The sequence below is a fragment of the Ceratina calcarata genome, unplaced genomic scaffold, assembly GCF_001652005.2.
Source record: "Ceratina calcarata isolate Rehan_Ccalc_2016 unplaced genomic scaffold, ASM165200v1 scaffold27, whole genome shotgun sequence".
Classification (NCBI taxonomy): Eukaryota; Metazoa; Arthropoda; class Insecta; order Hymenoptera; family Apidae; genus Ceratina; species Ceratina calcarata.
Genome location: NW_017149195.1, coordinates 379142 through 396781, shown reverse-complemented (window position 1 = coordinate 396781; position 17640 = coordinate 379142). Strand labels below are relative to the sequence as shown.

The 17640-nt window shown below is 40.5% G+C and overlaps 1 protein-coding gene across 3 annotated transcripts in view; it reads left to right on the top strand.

Moving 5' to 3' along the window:
- The window catches only part of LOC108623480 (monocarboxylate transporter 10), a 68490-nt gene that overhangs the window by 38836 nt on the left and 12014 nt on the right, over window positions 1-17640 (top strand). For all 3 annotated transcript variants that reach the window (XM_018022021.2, XM_026812349.1, XM_026812350.1), the window contains 2 exons: window positions 15203-15371; window positions 16396-16560. In XM_018022021.2, coding sequence (XP_017877510.1) covers window positions 15203-15371; window positions 16396-16560 — 334 coding nt within the window. The remainder of the gene's footprint in view (window positions 1-15202; window positions 15372-16395; window positions 16561-17640) is intronic.

Sequence of the window (17640 nt, the reverse complement as noted above, 5' to 3'; positions counted from 1 at the left end):
TACTGATTGCGAGCGACATTGAAAAATGTCAGCGCGCATCAACGCATCGCTGCGCGAATCCTTTCCCTCCCGTGTCTCACCCTACTCTAAACTTTCACCCGTAAGGGTATCGGGACGCGAACCCATCGAACTTTTCACTCAAGCCGACGATACGAAACGAACGAGACTTTTCTCTAAGAAGTGGAGACGTTGAATCGAGATACGTGTTTCGCGAATCTTCAAGTGTCACTTCTTGCTTTGGTTCTTTTTCTTGGCTGTTCTGCGTCTTATTTGTTTGAGACGTTTTATACTGAAACCAGATCCGTCATACATATGATTTTGTATACGTTTTAGTTTAAATAAGATGAGACATTAAAAGTTATTATTGAAAGAATTTATAACGTTTATTGATTTCATTTATGGATGTATAGGCTATATACTTAATACTAACATGTTGAATTTGTTATTATAGATTCCTATTACTATTAAAAAGCTAAAATTTTAAATCAATTCATGAGTTTTTTGAAAAATTATAGTGACTTAAAATTTGCATGTACTCTTATGGTAATCAGCAGTAACCCAACGAAAACTTTCTGGTATTTGGTGTGCATGCGCGAAGTTGGAAGAAACAACTGACTTGAGGAAATACAAGCCTAAAAAGTCTGCAATTCTTTACGCTTTTTAGAATATATTTCGATATTTTGAAAAAAAACATTTTTATTTTTGACATAAACTTTTGGGATTGACTGTATAGCCAATACATTCTTAAAAGATTCAATTGCCCATCGAGTTAAAAAGCGAAATTCATTTTTCAATATTAATATGATTAAGTGATGAAAATTGGAACTGAAATCAAGGGAATGAAAAATACTTGAAAAATATTGATTGAAATATTTTTAAGGCAAGCTAGATATGGTTTATTCCCGTTCTGAACATCCGAACGAAATTCGGCTCTATTCCAATTCCGAATATGATCTCGCACGTATCCCGCGAGGATCCCTCATCAGAAACTTAATCACGCGCGCCGCGCCCTGTAACATCTTCCAATTCTGGAAATTTCAAGCTGAACTCAGCCGACAGCACGGGAAAAGAAAACATCACGCGATCTCGCCCGCGGCATTTATTATTTATACAGGCCCCGCGTTTCTTCGGTTGCGAGGCGCACCTGCCGCCTGCTGCGCGACCCGACTGCTGACTTGTGACATTCAATTTCCACCGTGTCCTGCGGAAAATGGAATTTCCTCCCGACCGGCCGAATTCTCGAAGGAAAATTCCTTCCTTCTGTGATCTCGAAAATCGAACGAGTTTTCACATTATTTAAAGCTATTTGATTTGTTTGAATTTTTACAATTTATTATCTCGTCAATTCTACTCGTATAATAGAATAAATAAGACTATATTATAGTGATAAGACATTGACAATAGGAGTTGAGTCTAATGAACTAAACCGTCGCAGAAACAAGCACCACGCTCATCGCCATCGTGTCTACAATTTCCACAATAAACTGTTCGATCCACAAATTGAATCTTGCTCGTTCGATAAGCTGCTTTCACGCTGTCTTTATCGCGTTAGCTCCCGCGATAAAGATACAATGTCACCGTAGCTCGTAGCCTCCCATCGTCTGTAATGCCGCACTCGTGCCCAGACTGTTCCCAAACCTATTACTCGCCTCGTCAATAACTAGTTTACATTTGCAAACAGCAAGATTAAATAAACAGGGAAAAAGTAAATAATGGAAATCATTATTGCGATGTTTCAATTCTAAGGAGTATTGGCCCAATGAAGATGTCTTTGACAATTTTAAGTTTTCCTAACTGGGGACAGTAATTCAATTCACTGCTGGATTAATGTAAGCTAACGTGAGTTCTTCACGGTTAATCGTGTCCCGAATCGATTCGTGGCCAGCATTCGATTATCGACACGCACGTAGCCTCTACGTGAGAAACAGGCTGCGGCTTCCGTGCAGTTTACGTGGATAAATTATTATCGAACGGCTGGTTGCGGTTGAAGCACCGCGCCGATCGACACGAGTTGAAGCCTGATTGAATGTTGATCGAGCAACGTGATCAAACGTTTCGTACAGTGCAATTCTCGCAAATTGTACATCACGCTTAAAACGCTATTCTCTACGATCGTAATTTGTTTCTTTTAGTATTCATTATGTACAATTAGAGTCATAAAATGTGCGTTAGACATGAGAAATACCTCGTCCAGGACGTAACGTTCTACAAAATTCGTAACCGTATTCCTCGCTCGAATAATTTCAGAATTGTCATATGGATAACTAAAAGGCTTGCTAGAAGAAGGAGCAAAGCGAGAGACGAAAGAATCGAAGCAGCTCGAAGAGCTTCTCTGAGGAACAAATTAAAAACTTCGAAGTCGCCTCGTTTGTTCACGCGGAAACTCGTTGCCCGTTGTTGCAAGTTAACGACGTTGTCTAACGTCGTCTATCGATTACGGCCGCTACGCTTCTTCCCGTTATTACGCTGGCTTTGAAACTTCTCCTCTTCTTTACGGCTGCTCTTTCCTTTTTTTCTCCATCGTCCTAGGCAACAACGGGGCTCTCTCGTTCGCTTCCGTACCGCCATATTTACGGCGATCGTTCCGGCGAAGATTGTAAATTATATAGAGCTCGTGTTTCATCGTCGTGCGATGAGCTAGGAGAAAAAAGCCGGCTCGTTAAATATTTGCTGGAACCGGGGGAACGGCCGGCTCGTAAATTGAAAATCACACACCGTAGCTCGAAATTCGCTTCGAGTCCGTCTCTCTTTCGCCCGATGAATTATGAAAATTGCATGAGTGGACCCTGCCAACTCGGGAAACTCGTTAATCCAGAAGTCTGGTTAAATCAGGCTTAATTCGAAGCTCGCGACCTCGCTGTCCCGGATTAATTAGTATTAACCGGGGTCGCGGGACGTCGTTCTATTTCTTTTTTTTCACCCTTCGCCTTTCACTCAAAAAATGCGTTCATTCGAACCGCGTTAATTAATAACGCGCTTTCTTACTTTCCCGCGAACCTTTCTGTAATTCCCAACACAGTGGAGGTCCTTTTTTGTCTCGTTCGGAACAATTGTGTTTTATGTTCACGGTTATGAAATCATGGATACCGTTGAGATCAAATGCATATTTATGCGCACTGATAACGTCGAGAATGGCCACTTATACGGGGCAGTATTTCTCACCAAGTAACTATAAAAATGCTTTAAGAATTCCGTTTTATATTATTACAGCTATTTACAAATTTCGCCATCATAAAACGTGAACCTGTTTTTCATTCTCTTTTAAGTAAGTGAATAAATAAAATTCTGACAATTCTAATTTCTTCCCATCTCGAGAATTCTCTGACACGAAACAAGAGCGACGCAAAATTTATGCTTATTTATCCGCCTACTTTCCAACGCATTTTAGAATATCACCCTTATTGTTAAGAAGCGAACTACAGCCCCCCCTTCATCTGGGGACACGCACGAGCTAAGCACGAGAATAATCTCGCGCAAGGTTGAAAGGCCAAAGATTCAAGGGCGGCTATATAACGTTCACGATCACCATTACAATTTTACTATCGCGACACATAATTCCATGGTGCGACGCTTTTGAGGTGTAAAAAGGCGGAAGCACCTAGCCTACGTTACGTAGTCTGTCGTCGCTGTATGTAGCTTCCTGTAATTACTACGTGTTCTCTAATCGACCATCGTCTTCTGTCCGTTCAAAAAGAGAGGCACCAAATAATCCTTTCACCCTTCCTGTTCGATTTTTTTGAAGATTTCAAAGTACGAGTGTTTTAGTCAAGTATTACAAAAGATTTAATAATTACATGAAAAAGCGTATAGGTGATAGCTTGAAATGCATAGAAAAAAATATAAAATGTTCTCTTATAAAACTGCATCTTGCTTTCGTTGTACTGAAAACTCCAACACGTGTCTTGTCCTTATTGGAAACTTAAAGGTAGATGTCAGTTCGATTCCTGAATATCTTTGAAGCGTGGAACACAATACCGACCGAAACTTCTTTCTTGTCTATTTCCCTGCCACTTCCCGGCGCAGATAGGGAATGGTTAAGCGAAGGGAAGAAGAAACATGGTCAGCAACTCGGTCTGGGTCGGAAGGAGCTTTCGACGGCGGCGGTCGGGTCGCGTCTCGTTACGGTGGCATTCATCCGGGGATCTGGGTCAAAGATTCCGTGAAACGAGGGAGCTGGTGCGGGTGCGCGCGATGTAACGATAATTAAAACAATGCGACGTGAAAGTTGTTGAAATCGTTTCGGCCGTCGCGTCGTCCATTGTCGGACTGTTTTCCACTCGAAGCTAGAAAGTTTCCCCGGCCGCGGCGACAACAGAACTGTGGACGAGTTTTCTTGAAAAAAGGAGGAGCGCCAGAGTTCTATTGCGAATCTTCAGGCTCTTTTATACTGCGGGAATAATAAAAGAGAAGAGGCTTGAGGATCTTACATTATCCAGAGACCGTTTTAGCAATTTCTTTAACGGCATTAATGGAGCCGAGCGCCGGACAACTGGAGATAATGATGGACATTTTGCAGCGAGGGATCGGTGATTAAGGAAAAGTAATCTGGTAAATGTATGCTTCGATGTTCTTACTCTCCTTGTTTCCTGTTTGTCCCAACGTTTTTTTCACCTACACCTTTTTTCCTCAATTTTTCTTCCCACTTTTTTCCTACCTGTTCTAATTTTTCCAGCTTAGCGATTAGTTAATAGTTCTCTCTTGTAAAATCCTACAATTAGTTTGATTCATTAATGGATTAAAATTTCGTAATGCGCAACATGCTGAAGCCTCCTCAATCGATAACACGGCTTAATTACTTCTAATCGTCGAAATCACGTCACTAATTACAATCCCGAACCTGAGGATCCTCGAGGATGCGTTTCCGAAATTCACTGCCAAATAACAATCATCTTGTAGAAGCGATCGATACAAACGTTTCGCAATAATACAGTCTTACTATAAACTTAATTTCATCTGTGACGGAGATATTCTGTTCTCGATACTTTCAACAAATGCTGGGGGGCTATGAAATATTCTGCAGAGGTAAAGGGACCGCAGGGAGAATAGGTGGACGTAAAAGCCTGTCATCGGGCCTCTTGTCTACCCACGAAACACGTCCGGCGACAGACAAAGTCCGTTTCGCGTTTCTTTCTTGTCTATTATGGCGCTGGACTTTTTCATTTCGCCTGAACAATATCGTCTCTTGTTTCTTCGTTTTAAGAGAAAAACTTTTCTCCCTTATGCCAGGAAAAAATCGTTGAAACATGATATTTTCAGGATCAAATAGAAATATCTTAGAATTTTTTCGTTCAGGTTCTGGTTCTTATTCATTTATAAATGTCTTATCTGCTCTGATGGCAAATATGAATACATAATTCTGTATCATGATTTTGGATTAATGTTCTACTAGAAATTAATTTATTGTTAATTAGAACTGATGTTTATCGGATGTATAAATCGAGCTATCGTCAGAAATACACAGTTATTGAAGCGTGAAATAAAAATGTCTGTGGGCTTTGCCCTAGTATTGCAACGGTAGAAATCAATCACTATAGGATCGTTATCCGCGTAGAATCGGTGAATGGTGCTCGTTATCGGCGCGTAGCTTCCTCCTTACACTGAAAAAGAATCCTCCTTCTCACCTAACGTGACCGTACCAAAGGGTAGTTCAAAGAGGTCTATCGAAAAGGACCGTGGCATGTTCTCGATGATTGGAAAACGCCACCTGGGAAATATATCCTTTTCACTTCGGCGAAAGGTTACCTTCCTCTTTTTCCACCTGTTTCATCGTCGAATCTTGACCAATCGACAATGAACACCGAATCAAAATGTGTTCAAACCGATCATCGGAACTGATTACATTTTCTTTAAAGCGAAATCGATCCTGAACAGTGAAATAGAATTTTCTCTCCGAATTTTTCGGTTTGAATTCGAATTTTTAGAAAAACAATCGAAAATTATTCAATCATGTATCCGGATTGAAATAGTAATAAAATTGATCAAATTAAAATTCTAATAAAACGTTTAATCAAGTGAAACCGATCTAAAAAACGAGAGAACTATTTAAAAAATGTAAACATTTATTTTCATACAGATTGAGTAAACTTGGGTTACACAAAGTCGATACTCGAATGCGTGACACAGACTGTAACTTCTTGATTTAGTTTCAGAAATAACGAGTGTCGTATCCGAATATTTTCCTCAGTTCGTCGCAGGTATCGTTTTACTCTATCGACGATCGAGTTTCATCGTTTAATTAAGTTACGTAGAATCGTGCCGAGCTAGCTTATAAGCGATCAGTCAAGATGATGTACGACCGGCGTCAAATGAAATCCAGGTTTATTCGCTGCCTTTCGTTCATATTTCCATCGCGTTTCGAGTTTCCAGGACGCGAACGTGTCTGAATGGTGAGACCGTGCGAACCGAGCTCTTTAATATCGGTAAATATCTAGCGAAGAAATGCTTCGACACATTTCATATGTATATCAGCGATCGGAAAAGTTCTTAGACGGTGACAATCAACCAGATGCGAGCTTTTTCCTCATATGCATGCATAAAATAAATGCAAGGAACATTGAAGAACTTACCTGTCACGAGAATTTTAGTTGAACTTGCAAGGAAGTAAATTTCAAATACAGAGACTGTCAATAAGACAGTAAAAGCACTATGACAAGTGACGTTGATTAAAAGAAATCTTGCACGTAATATGTCATTAAGTTTGACTAGAAACTGACAGATTAAAATACATTTCTCAGTTTCTCATCTTCTGTGTGCGATAATCGCATAGTTAAGTAATTGGTTACAAGTTTGAAGCTCGAATCTATTGAATTATCAATCATTTCGATCATCCGAGCACGAAACGCAATCGTGCCTCCCATAAACGCTTCCACCCGCCCGCACGGATGCAAATTTCATTCATGATGTATCTCGATGGCTTTCAGAAACGTCATGCATAAGCTAATTAATGCGAGCCAGCCAAACTATAACCGCGGCATCCTCGGTGAGGCCGTGTTGGTATTCGACGAACAAAATACCCGCTGGGGTTTTGATGTATTCGATATTTTATGTCCACGCTGTCAGCAACAAGTGTCTTGTTATTTAGATCTACACCGTTTGCTTAGCGTGGACTAAAAATTTGTGTGTTTAACCCAGGGGGCTCCATTATAATGATCGATTCTCGAATCGAAAAACGAAATGGAACTTTTTCAATCACTCATATGATTTCGTAAAAATTGTTACTGTTGATACTTCTGAGAACGATACCTTATAAAATAATATTTATTTAGTAACGAGGATTAAAAGTTTCAATTTTAATTAATAGAAACCAAACAGCATTGTTATATAAAGGAAAAACGTTGATCACATTCTCAACAATAATGTATTAACAGTGGGAGCTTTTGATCTTCAGTAGAGGATCCAGAGTAAATCAACAACAAACCCACTCTTTGTCTTTTACTGTAAGAGAAAAGGGTCTGTCGGGCTTCCAATCGGTAGCGACGCGTGACAGGGCAAGAAATAAAGTAGCCAACATGCCGCAAAGACACCGGTCGAACTCCGTTTTATCTCTGGCACGAGTGCGGCATGCCAGTCGATGTTCCATCTATCGTGGATCTCTACTGGAACGGACTTTTTCCTTGACCCAGCTACGTTCCCGTTCGAGATCAAAGACTTCACCCACGACACCCCTCGCCGAACAATTTTTTCCCTAACTCGAGGACGAACGGGTTAAACCAAGCCGAAGCAACGAATTTCATCCCTCGCTCTCTTTATTTGCGGTTCAATCGACACTCGGATGAGCTGAATTAAAGTCTACGTTTCGCAGTTTCTTACAGAATTATTCTTATTATAACTAATAGACTGTAGATTTTTGTATAAAATAAAACCTGTAGGATTTCGATTTGAAATATGAAATCGAAATAAGAATTTCTTTTAATCCTTTGAACATCAAGGTATACATTTTGATTTTTGTATACTGAAGAAACAAATTTTGTTCATTCATTTTCCATTCTCTTTATTCGTAGGTCAATTTGTGCTACACTTAGTCAAAGAGAGGATTAAAATGTACATTTGTTAGGTTCTTGTAAAATCCCTCGGCACAATTTTTCTGTATTGAATTCATCTATTCACATCCTCGGTAGGAGTTTGTTAAATCATTTATCGCAAGAGAGGATGTTTTATTCAGAACAGTTACTTCTCTCGAAGTATTTTCATGCTATGAGGTTACTATTCTGCTATTCAACGTCCGTGAAAGTATCCATATTTTACTTCGAGGGATCCGAATATTGTTTAAACATGATAGCACAATTTATTCAGCCAGTAGGATACCAGATGAAATGTGTCTAGCCAAAGATATCTCTGCAACGAACAACTGTGCCGATTATTATCGAAGTCGTCTATATCAAAAGGTTGAACTATAAATCGACGTGCCTTTGACTTTCTGACTTAGATTACTTTGATAGTAGTTATGGGGAACAGAGAAGAACTCGTAGTCGTGCAGAGGCTGAATCCGATAAGACGTTCAAGCCCTAGCCGTTTAAGCTTTGTCTCGCGCAGGGAGTCGATCCCGGCTCGAGACAGATAATTATCCAGGCTAGAACGAGGTCCTCTATGCCCGGGCTCGAGCGGAGCAGAGAATTATCTCCGGGCAAACAATTCGAGCGAGATAACCGCGAACCCCGAAAGTTGGCATCGCCATTGGATTCGACGTGTCGTCGTTTAGGGTTCACGGGAACTCGTCCGACACACTCCGTCTCCGGCCTTGTTGTTTTCGTTCCTCTCGATGGACGGAACGGCACCAGATCTGCCCGTGGGTAGGTTTAAACTAGAACTAGAGGATGGCTGCTAGATAATGGAGAGCTCTGATAATCTGCAGGACTGCCAAGTCCCAAGTTCTAATGATGGAAGTTCCGCTGCTTCAAAGCTCTCTATGTATCTCAAAAAATGATTTTGACTCAAACAATGCAATGGATCTTATTTAATAATTAAGAAGAATCGTTTAGTCTACTGATCTAATTTTTACAATTTCGAAAGTTCTATTTCAATTAATTTAATTGTGTCGCACTTGTCTGTGTTTAAACACTGAATGCCGATTATTGTACAATTCACGTTTCCATTTGGTCTATTATAATATTAGGAAGCGCAAGGCAAGGTTGCAGTTCAAAGGATAACAAAAGTAAGAATTATGCATTAGCAAACAATCCAAACGTACGTATGTGGTCAGACAGGGAAAATGGAAGCGGGGTATTGTTCAGTGACCGGAAATGGCGACTATACGTACGGGTATCACGCAAGTAGAGTAGGATGCATCTGCACGCGAGCATATAATGGAAGTTTATGGACAAAAATATGTAGAATGCGTGAAATGATTGTCGACAAATACAAATACCTTGTTTACGATTAATCAGAATGTAACGAATTTGCCAACCGGTTTCGCTTTGACCCGTCGGATTTTATTTTTCGAGGCGAACTTTATTCGTTTAGTTTGGTTGTTTCAAAGCCCCGTTACGCAATTTTTCAGATTGTTCATTTTTCGTTAATTTCGTGACTCCTCGAGCGACAAACGAGAGCTGGAGGAGATTTTTGTTTCTCGTCGTCGCCTCTTACCGCCACGCTTGCAGCGGTCAGAATTTATAGCATCACCTCAGCTGCCCGAAATTTTAATATCAATTTCTACCAAAAATTTGCATTCATAAATTACAACATATCGTATTTACGAATTTTAATATCCGTCCGTAACGTGATGGCGTTACGAGTATTAAACCGGTAAAAATATTAAAGTCGCCATTTCGCAAATCAACCTTTAATCGCAAGAAACAAGTCCGCTCGTCCAGAAAATTGTTTAGATTTAACAGCAAATTGGATAAAGTTCGCAGATGGAACAACGTGAGAAAATATGCAAGGGTGAAGTATTAAAAGTATTCGCATCTAGTTTCTAGCGGGACGTAACGATCGCGAGGGGAATAACGCGAAAAATTAGGGATCGCCACGGACTGCTAGTGGCTTTAAATTGTAAATTAACAACGTTTCCCGAGGCAGCGAAGTAATAACGAGCCGCCGCGAGAACTAATTCGATGAAGAAATATTAAATATTCAGATTTATAGTCTAGACGTTGTTTCGTGCCGCCTGCGTCCCAGTGATAGATTCACGGTAACAGATGTGATCTTCAATTAGTTCCATTACGCGTCTTATTTTCTGATTTATGATGATTAAAAAAACGGTAAATCAGAAAGGTGTGAAATTCACTTTAAAAATTGCATGGTAAAGATACATGTAACAATTGCATTTTACAGTTTATATGTAATGAGTATAACAACGTTATTATGATGTGTGTATTTTCTGGAAAGTGGAGTAATTTTCGGTGTGTTCATGAAAATTGCAGACCCTCAAGAATCCATGTTTTTTGGAGATCCGCCAGATCAATTTTCCAGCTGAGCGTCGAGTAAAACTGGGATTGTCTAAGTTAAATACATTGAGTCGTGCAATTTGGAAACTATCATCGAGCTATTAAATGTAATCTTATCAATTATGTGTCCTCGGATTCACTTATAGTTTGCATTTCAATGTGAAAAAGGAGCATTATGAAACAAAGAACGCCAGGATTTTTTACAAATATTCTGTGCCATCGATTGTGTCGCGTATCTGGATCGGGATCACGTGTCCCCTTCGGTATCACGTTATCGAGAAGTACATACGTGGTACATAGTGTATATCACTGTGTGTGCGGAAGGCCAGATTTCTATGCAATCTCGCACAGAGGGCCGGGGAACAATAGCCATGGGCGATCGAAAGTTCACCGCGAACGAAGAACTTAGCGGCCAGTAAATCTTGTTCCAGTTCCGGGGAAGCTTTCGCCCGGATGCGAGGCCACCCGCTTCGTGTACGCGCAGTGAATACTAGCCTGGCCTGGCCAATCAAAACTTTCGACTAATGGACGTTGTTGGAAAATACCGTCGGCTATGCCTTATTTCTAGATCGTTTAATTGCGCATCGATATTCGATGATCAACCGTTCACCGATTTTCACTGACTTGTCAGTAAAACTTTGTTCATTTTCAATTATAGAACAAACTCGTGTGTAATCAAATTTTCATACAGAATTCAAGTAATCATCATATTCTACAATTTCTACACTTTCATTCATTCGCTTTTACATTCGATTGATTTAAAAAATTATTTCTCGTCTCGTTCTCGATGTTCACATGAAATGTTCAATCGAATTTCACGTATAATTATAATAGAAATATAATGTTAAATAATATGAAAGTGCATAATTTGAAGAAGAGGGAAAAACTGAAAATTGATGGTCCAGGTTCAAATTTCGTACAGACTGGTTTCGGGTTCAACAGGTACCTACCGACCCGGTTGGCTCGATCGGCCGAGAATAATTCAGCAGTCCGGACATTTTTAGCGCCATTGGTGAACTAGAGCAACGAGTCGACTTCGTGGGATACATTGTACCCGCGAAACGATCCGCCTCCGTGAAATACTCGCGCTACGTGTCGCCCAGGCCCCCTGATTCCCCACCGAAATTTTACACACCGCGACGTAGAATTATTTTTGTTCACTGTATAATGAAGAAGAATGCCTCTGCAATTCGTAAATTGAAAGATTTATTCATTCATTCATTCATTGAAATAAATCTTCAGACGTACACAGACACTTGACAGTTTTAATTCGTTGAATAATGGAGAGTGCTTCTGTAATTTTTTTCCATCGACGAATCTATTCACTTGCTAAAATAAACCTTCAGGCAGACGAAATGAATGATGAGATATTTAAACGACGTTCTCAGAGTAAATCAAAACTTCGTTAACAAGAGCAAAAAAGGCTGAGATTTGATTTTATGCATCCACTGAAACATCGCCAGTCGGATCCCGCTTTATGGGCACTTTTGCAGTGTCTCATATATTTTATGAACTGTTCTAAGATTTACGAGGGGACTCGAATGTACAAGAAGCAGATTCGTATCCGAACTATGCAAAAACTTGATCTATCTCTATCTCATTTCGCGGGAGAGGAAACTTCGATAAGAATCACGGCACCTCGGGGCGCCGTAGCGGGTCTGAAAGTCATCGATTGGTTCGGTTCGTCCGGTCGATTTCGCTCGCCAAACTTTAGTCGCGTTTCTCAAATCTTCCCGAAGCGAGGATCGACCCTCGTGCTCGTCAACCGTATCCCCCGGGGAGGTTGGAAATAAAAGCGGGAAGGAAGTACAGGGCGACGAACCGTTTCCGCAAACAATCTCGGTTGCAGAGAACCTCGCGATAATAATCATCCCTGTGGCGAGTCGCCGCCGGAAACAGCCGTAATATTCGACTTGGCATTGTCCGAAGGCGCGAGAATTCTTGGCCCAGGCTGATACAGTGCTTCTCAAAAATATCTGCACGTTTTCTTTGCTGTATGATCGGAATTTACTGCGAAATTTTACTAACGCTGATAGTAATCCTTATCGAATCGATTTATTTTAATTCTATCCGGCACCTATTTACACCTCATTCTAGTCTAAAGTAATAAAAACATTTACAGGAACTTTCGGAAATGAGATACTCAATGAAATGTTGGACTACAAATCTATTTTCTAAGGCAGTAAGGAATAGAAAAGAAAAACTGAATGAAATTGGAGGTTTTAAGCGGCGGAGTATTTCTCGGGAAATCGACCGAAATACGGAGCCATCGGTGGTGGTTCTGTTCGATTTTCGATTTTCACGGTGAGAACGAGCTGCTGGAACCGCTGTTTGCGGTTTGCATCAGCGAACGGAGCGAGGATTTCGCAGACGATTGTTCCCTTTGGGGTAGAGCGAGCCTCTGGTTTGCCAGCGGTGAAGATTTTTCCACACGAAAACGTTTAGATAGTTAATGCTTAAAGGATAGAGAAACAGAACAGGTTGTTAAAGGTTTCCGCGAACGTTCGCTCCGGGATCGGTCGAATTTTTGCAGCGCACGTCCCCTCGTATAACATACTTGTGGGAATGTTGGAGACTTTACGGGCAATTGAATTTAATGGTTCCTGGTTGAACTAACTTCGGGTTTTCGATGCGGTGATCACGTTTGACAGTTGACAAATGGCGATAGTTCCCGACGTCCGATCTAATATTTGCATCATTAAAAACTGCGGGGATCTGTGATACGTTTGAGACACGTTTATTCGCGAGAACTCTGAATAGGATGTTTCGAAAATAAGGGCAAGTGCGCGAGCATGCATCTAGGGAAGAGCGGATCCTCTTAAACGCGCTGCGAGAAAAATGTTGAAGAGTTTGAGGAAGAAGAGAGAGTCGACGAAGTGGGGGACAAGCTTCCCTGGCCAGGAACGTGGCAAAGAGTTTAACGAGTGCATTCAGGGATACTTGGCCTCTGCCTCGGCTTCCTTTTATCTCTATGTAATGCTATACATCGTATACGAGTGTTTTCGGCGAACTTCCAGATAACAAAGGAGTCGATGGGATTTCCATTGCTCATCGGGAAATCTCCAATGCACTTCGATATTACCGCTTCTCGTCACATTTCTCTCCTTCATCATCGAGATTGAACGGAGCTCGTAGAATCGAAACCCTCAGTTTCTGAATTCGATTTCGGAGTTCCGTGCGATAGAACTCTGTTGCTCGAATTTCTCCTTAAATTTCATTCTCAATCTCGATTCACTCGCGAAATCAATGACAGAGAATGAAAAGTTAGGGAACGATATTGTAAAAGATTTTTTTATAATCGATTCTCATGCTCTCCGTCGAGCTTCGACCCCTTTCATCGCAAGTTTAATCACGAGATTTTAATCAACGAGCCGGGACACGTACAACCGAGTTTCCCTCTGCTTTTAACTCCCATGGACGAACAGGGTTGTCGAAACTGTTTGCGACAACATTTTTCAGAATCGACTCGGTTAATAGAGCGGAAAAACACCAAAGCGTGCTTATCGAACTCAAACACATCGATTGGAGTTCGGCAAGCGGTCGCACGACTGCCGCTCGACGTCAAAGCGATATGCAAACAAATTCCGATCGAGACTCGCGATTCGTGAGTGGTGCCCTTCGAGAGTTGCGATCATTTTTGGACGTCTTCCAATTTCGCTTATCTCATTTATTTATCTTTAAACGATCAAGCTCGAATTATGATTAACACAAATTATATGCTATTCGAATTTTGTCCGAATTTACCTACGTCAACATTTTTCTTATCGTATACCAAAATGGTAATTAAGCCGTTGTAGACACGTGCAAATCCGTGGGACGCATCTGGCTAGAGTTGGATTACCGGGATTTCAGGAGCGAGGTTTCCGTGAAATTAAGGGCACGTTTCAACGTTATGTAGCCCACCCTACGTCACCTAAAAATACATAATTCAAGAAGTTACTCAGAAATCTGTTCTCCCATTTGTGCCCGCAATTTTCTACGGTGGTACTTCTAGACGTGCCCTTTCTTACAAACCAGATCTTACAGTCTCGTCGCCATAAATTATTTAATTTCACATCAGACGAATTTTATTATCAAAATATATAGGTAAATATTATATAACACGAATTTTTCAATATATGAAGCTCGATGCTTTTTATTTTGTGAGAACGAAGCTGAGGCTCGTTAACTTTCCGGCAGCATCCAGGCCGGCTTATCAACGTTATCAGTGGCTAATATCTCAGCGCCTAACTAGAAATCGATGAGACACGTCCCGGTAGCCGTTTAATACCGGCGAGAATTATTGTCCAAGTTACGCCCGCTTGCCTCCCACGCGCACGCTACGCCGGAAAGAAAAATTACTGCGCGGAGAATTTAAGCGAACAAAGGCGGCACGTTCCACCCGTTCCCGATGAATAATGCAAAAACGTTGTCCCTCCTTACTCGCTTCTGTTCTGCTCTATCCATACTGTAGTAAAAGAATTTTGGATTTTCTTCCCTCTCGATAAGATCAATCGGAGCGAAATGCGGAACGTCGTTTGCTTTATTCAATTTTTCACATCCCTCTCCGCGTTGGATTCAGAAAAATTCCAAGTAAATTTCATTATTTATTATCACACTTTTCAGATGGATTTTTATGCAAAATGGCACATACGATTTTTCTATAATAAATGTGTACAGTCGATTTGTTGTAAAGAAGTTTATCAGAACTCATGTACGAGCAAATATCATTGATTATGAATTATTCAGATCCTCTAGAAAATTAGGCTGATTTATTGAAGAGTCCTTCTTTTTTCAGTTTATAAATATGAAAGCTCGAGGGATATTAATTATCGTTTCAGCGTGGGTGGGCGCGTTGAGCACAGCAGTGTCCCGTGGTTCAGCACCGTTTGTTGTGGGCGCGTGTCGCCGTGGAAGCACAAGGCTCACCGCGGTGATCGGCGGTCTAGTCCTGGCATTGGCCTCGCTCTTCACCTCGTTCGCTGCGGAGTTGCACCAGGTGCTCCTCAGGTGAGTAGCTTATTCATTTTTCAATTGCCACATCTTCGATGATCTCACTTCATGTTCTCGCAGCAAGCAAAATCGAGTATCGGCAAAGCGACGAGAAAAATAATACATCATTCTCATTTGACGAGAATATTAGAAATACATAAATTAAAGGAAGAATTTTCATTTCATATACCAGACGTTGCGAACAGGATCGTTTAGGATTATGAACTTTAGTTTAATGCTGTAAGCGGTAAATTTTGAAAGCGTTAGGTGAAATTTTCATGATCATCTATTCTACGCTAGTTGGATAGTACCGTGAAAAGCGACAATTTTATCCATTCCGCCCATTTAACCTTCCGGCTTCATCTGCAACTTTTACGAAGTTTCATCCTGAGCATATTTAATTAAAAACTTTCCACGGGTTTAATTCTCGAAAAAATTTAATCTTCGGATTTCCGTTCCCTTTCTTTATTAGATCGTCTTTGCTTTAACTTTTAAATATCGCGCGGTTCTAGCTCTTTGAACTTTCACAGACTTCGCAACACAGGGGATTATCACAAGGGATTAATAATTCCATGAAGGCATCTTCAAAAACTATTCTTCTCGCAGATAATAGTTTACCCCAAGCTATTTTTCGTTATGCTGTACTTTAATCAATAACCAATAACTTTGCTTTCACCCTTAAAACCTTCGCATAAAATATCACAAGAAACAAAAATAGCTGAGGACATCCAGTAACTTAAATTTTCTCATATTTTGTTCATTTTTTGATCCAACATTTATTGCTAGATGACAGCATTTAAATAAGTGAAGTCTGATACACCAGATTATAATTTCTTCTATACAAATACTCGTAACTATCCATTATCAATAAAGACCAGCGCGAAAAGCCGATTTCTTACAAAATCCCATGACTGAAACTTTACTCTTAGCTCGAGTCCCTCGTGTAAACTCTGTAGTCCCTTTCGTCTAGTCGAGTTGTCAGGCTATTTTCAGTATATACTGGAACACGGTGAAACGATTGACCGTTTGCAAAATGTAACAGCTACGGGTTGGTGCTGGGTACCGGTGCCGGCCTCGTGAGAGAAACTGCCGGCCTGATGCTTGGCCATTACTTCAAGAAACGGCGAGAGTTCGTCGAGATGGTCATGCAAGCCGGTGTGGGAGTCGGGATAGTACTCTTCAGCGTCTTCTACAGGGAAGCTCTCGTGTAAGTTATCGGTTATTTCTTTCCCTTAGTTCTCCAATCCATTATAGAAACAATTGTTACAAGTGATGTCGACTCTTTGCATTTGAAAATCAATTTTCATCTGTTCAAATAGTTAATAAAATTATTCTACATCGATAGTGATCTTGAAACAATATAAAATTTCATTGACCGATAGAAATTCCTATAGATACCGACTACAAAGGTATTTATTTTCTGTTACAATTTTTATCACTCTCTCGCACAATCAAACAAGTAAATTTGTTTTTATCCAATGATACGAGTAGTTGGAGTGTTTTATCGACAGCATACTGTTTTTGTATCGACAACATATATCTGTTTTTATCGATACTACCGTGTCGATAGAGAAAAAACGGAAATCAGTGGAATGTTAAGTATCGACAATATCCAGCGTAAATTGCCACGAATGAAATAATTGCACGCCCGTTTCCGTTGCAATATATTGTTTCCCTCTTTTTGCTAAAACGATAAATCCTTGTTAATGGTTTTCAACGTTACGAAATTTAAAACGTGGGAACAATACCTGTTGAACGATTAAAATGATTTCTAATATCGTTAATTGCGAATATTAGACGACGAGGACAGGCGGAGGTACGGTTCCGCGAAGAATGCTTTTAATTAAACGACGGGAGGCCGTAGATTCGATGGAGACAGTGCTCATAATTAAATCTCGAGCTGAGTCACGGCAAAAAGTCACCGGAATCTGATTAAGTAGACGAGTTCATTTAAGAAGGTTTGCTGAAGGTGGAAAATGTCTTTTTAACTATCCTCTGAATAATTCCACTGTGCATTAAGTTAAAGAATCTAGTCAGATAAAGTGGCATTATGAGAAGGTGAACAAGGCACGCAGACAAGATCAGTTTGAGTGACTTCGCCTCTCCACATTTCAATGGAATACAAATGGAAACTCGAGTGATCGAAGTGTTCGGGTTCTATTAACTGACGAGCCTGCACTCAGAGAATGAAACGTCAAGGATGCGAATATCCTAAACGATATTCTCAAATAAATGACTTGTTGCATCGTTAACGCGGCCTAATCGTCGCGTCGGCCAAGATTCATAG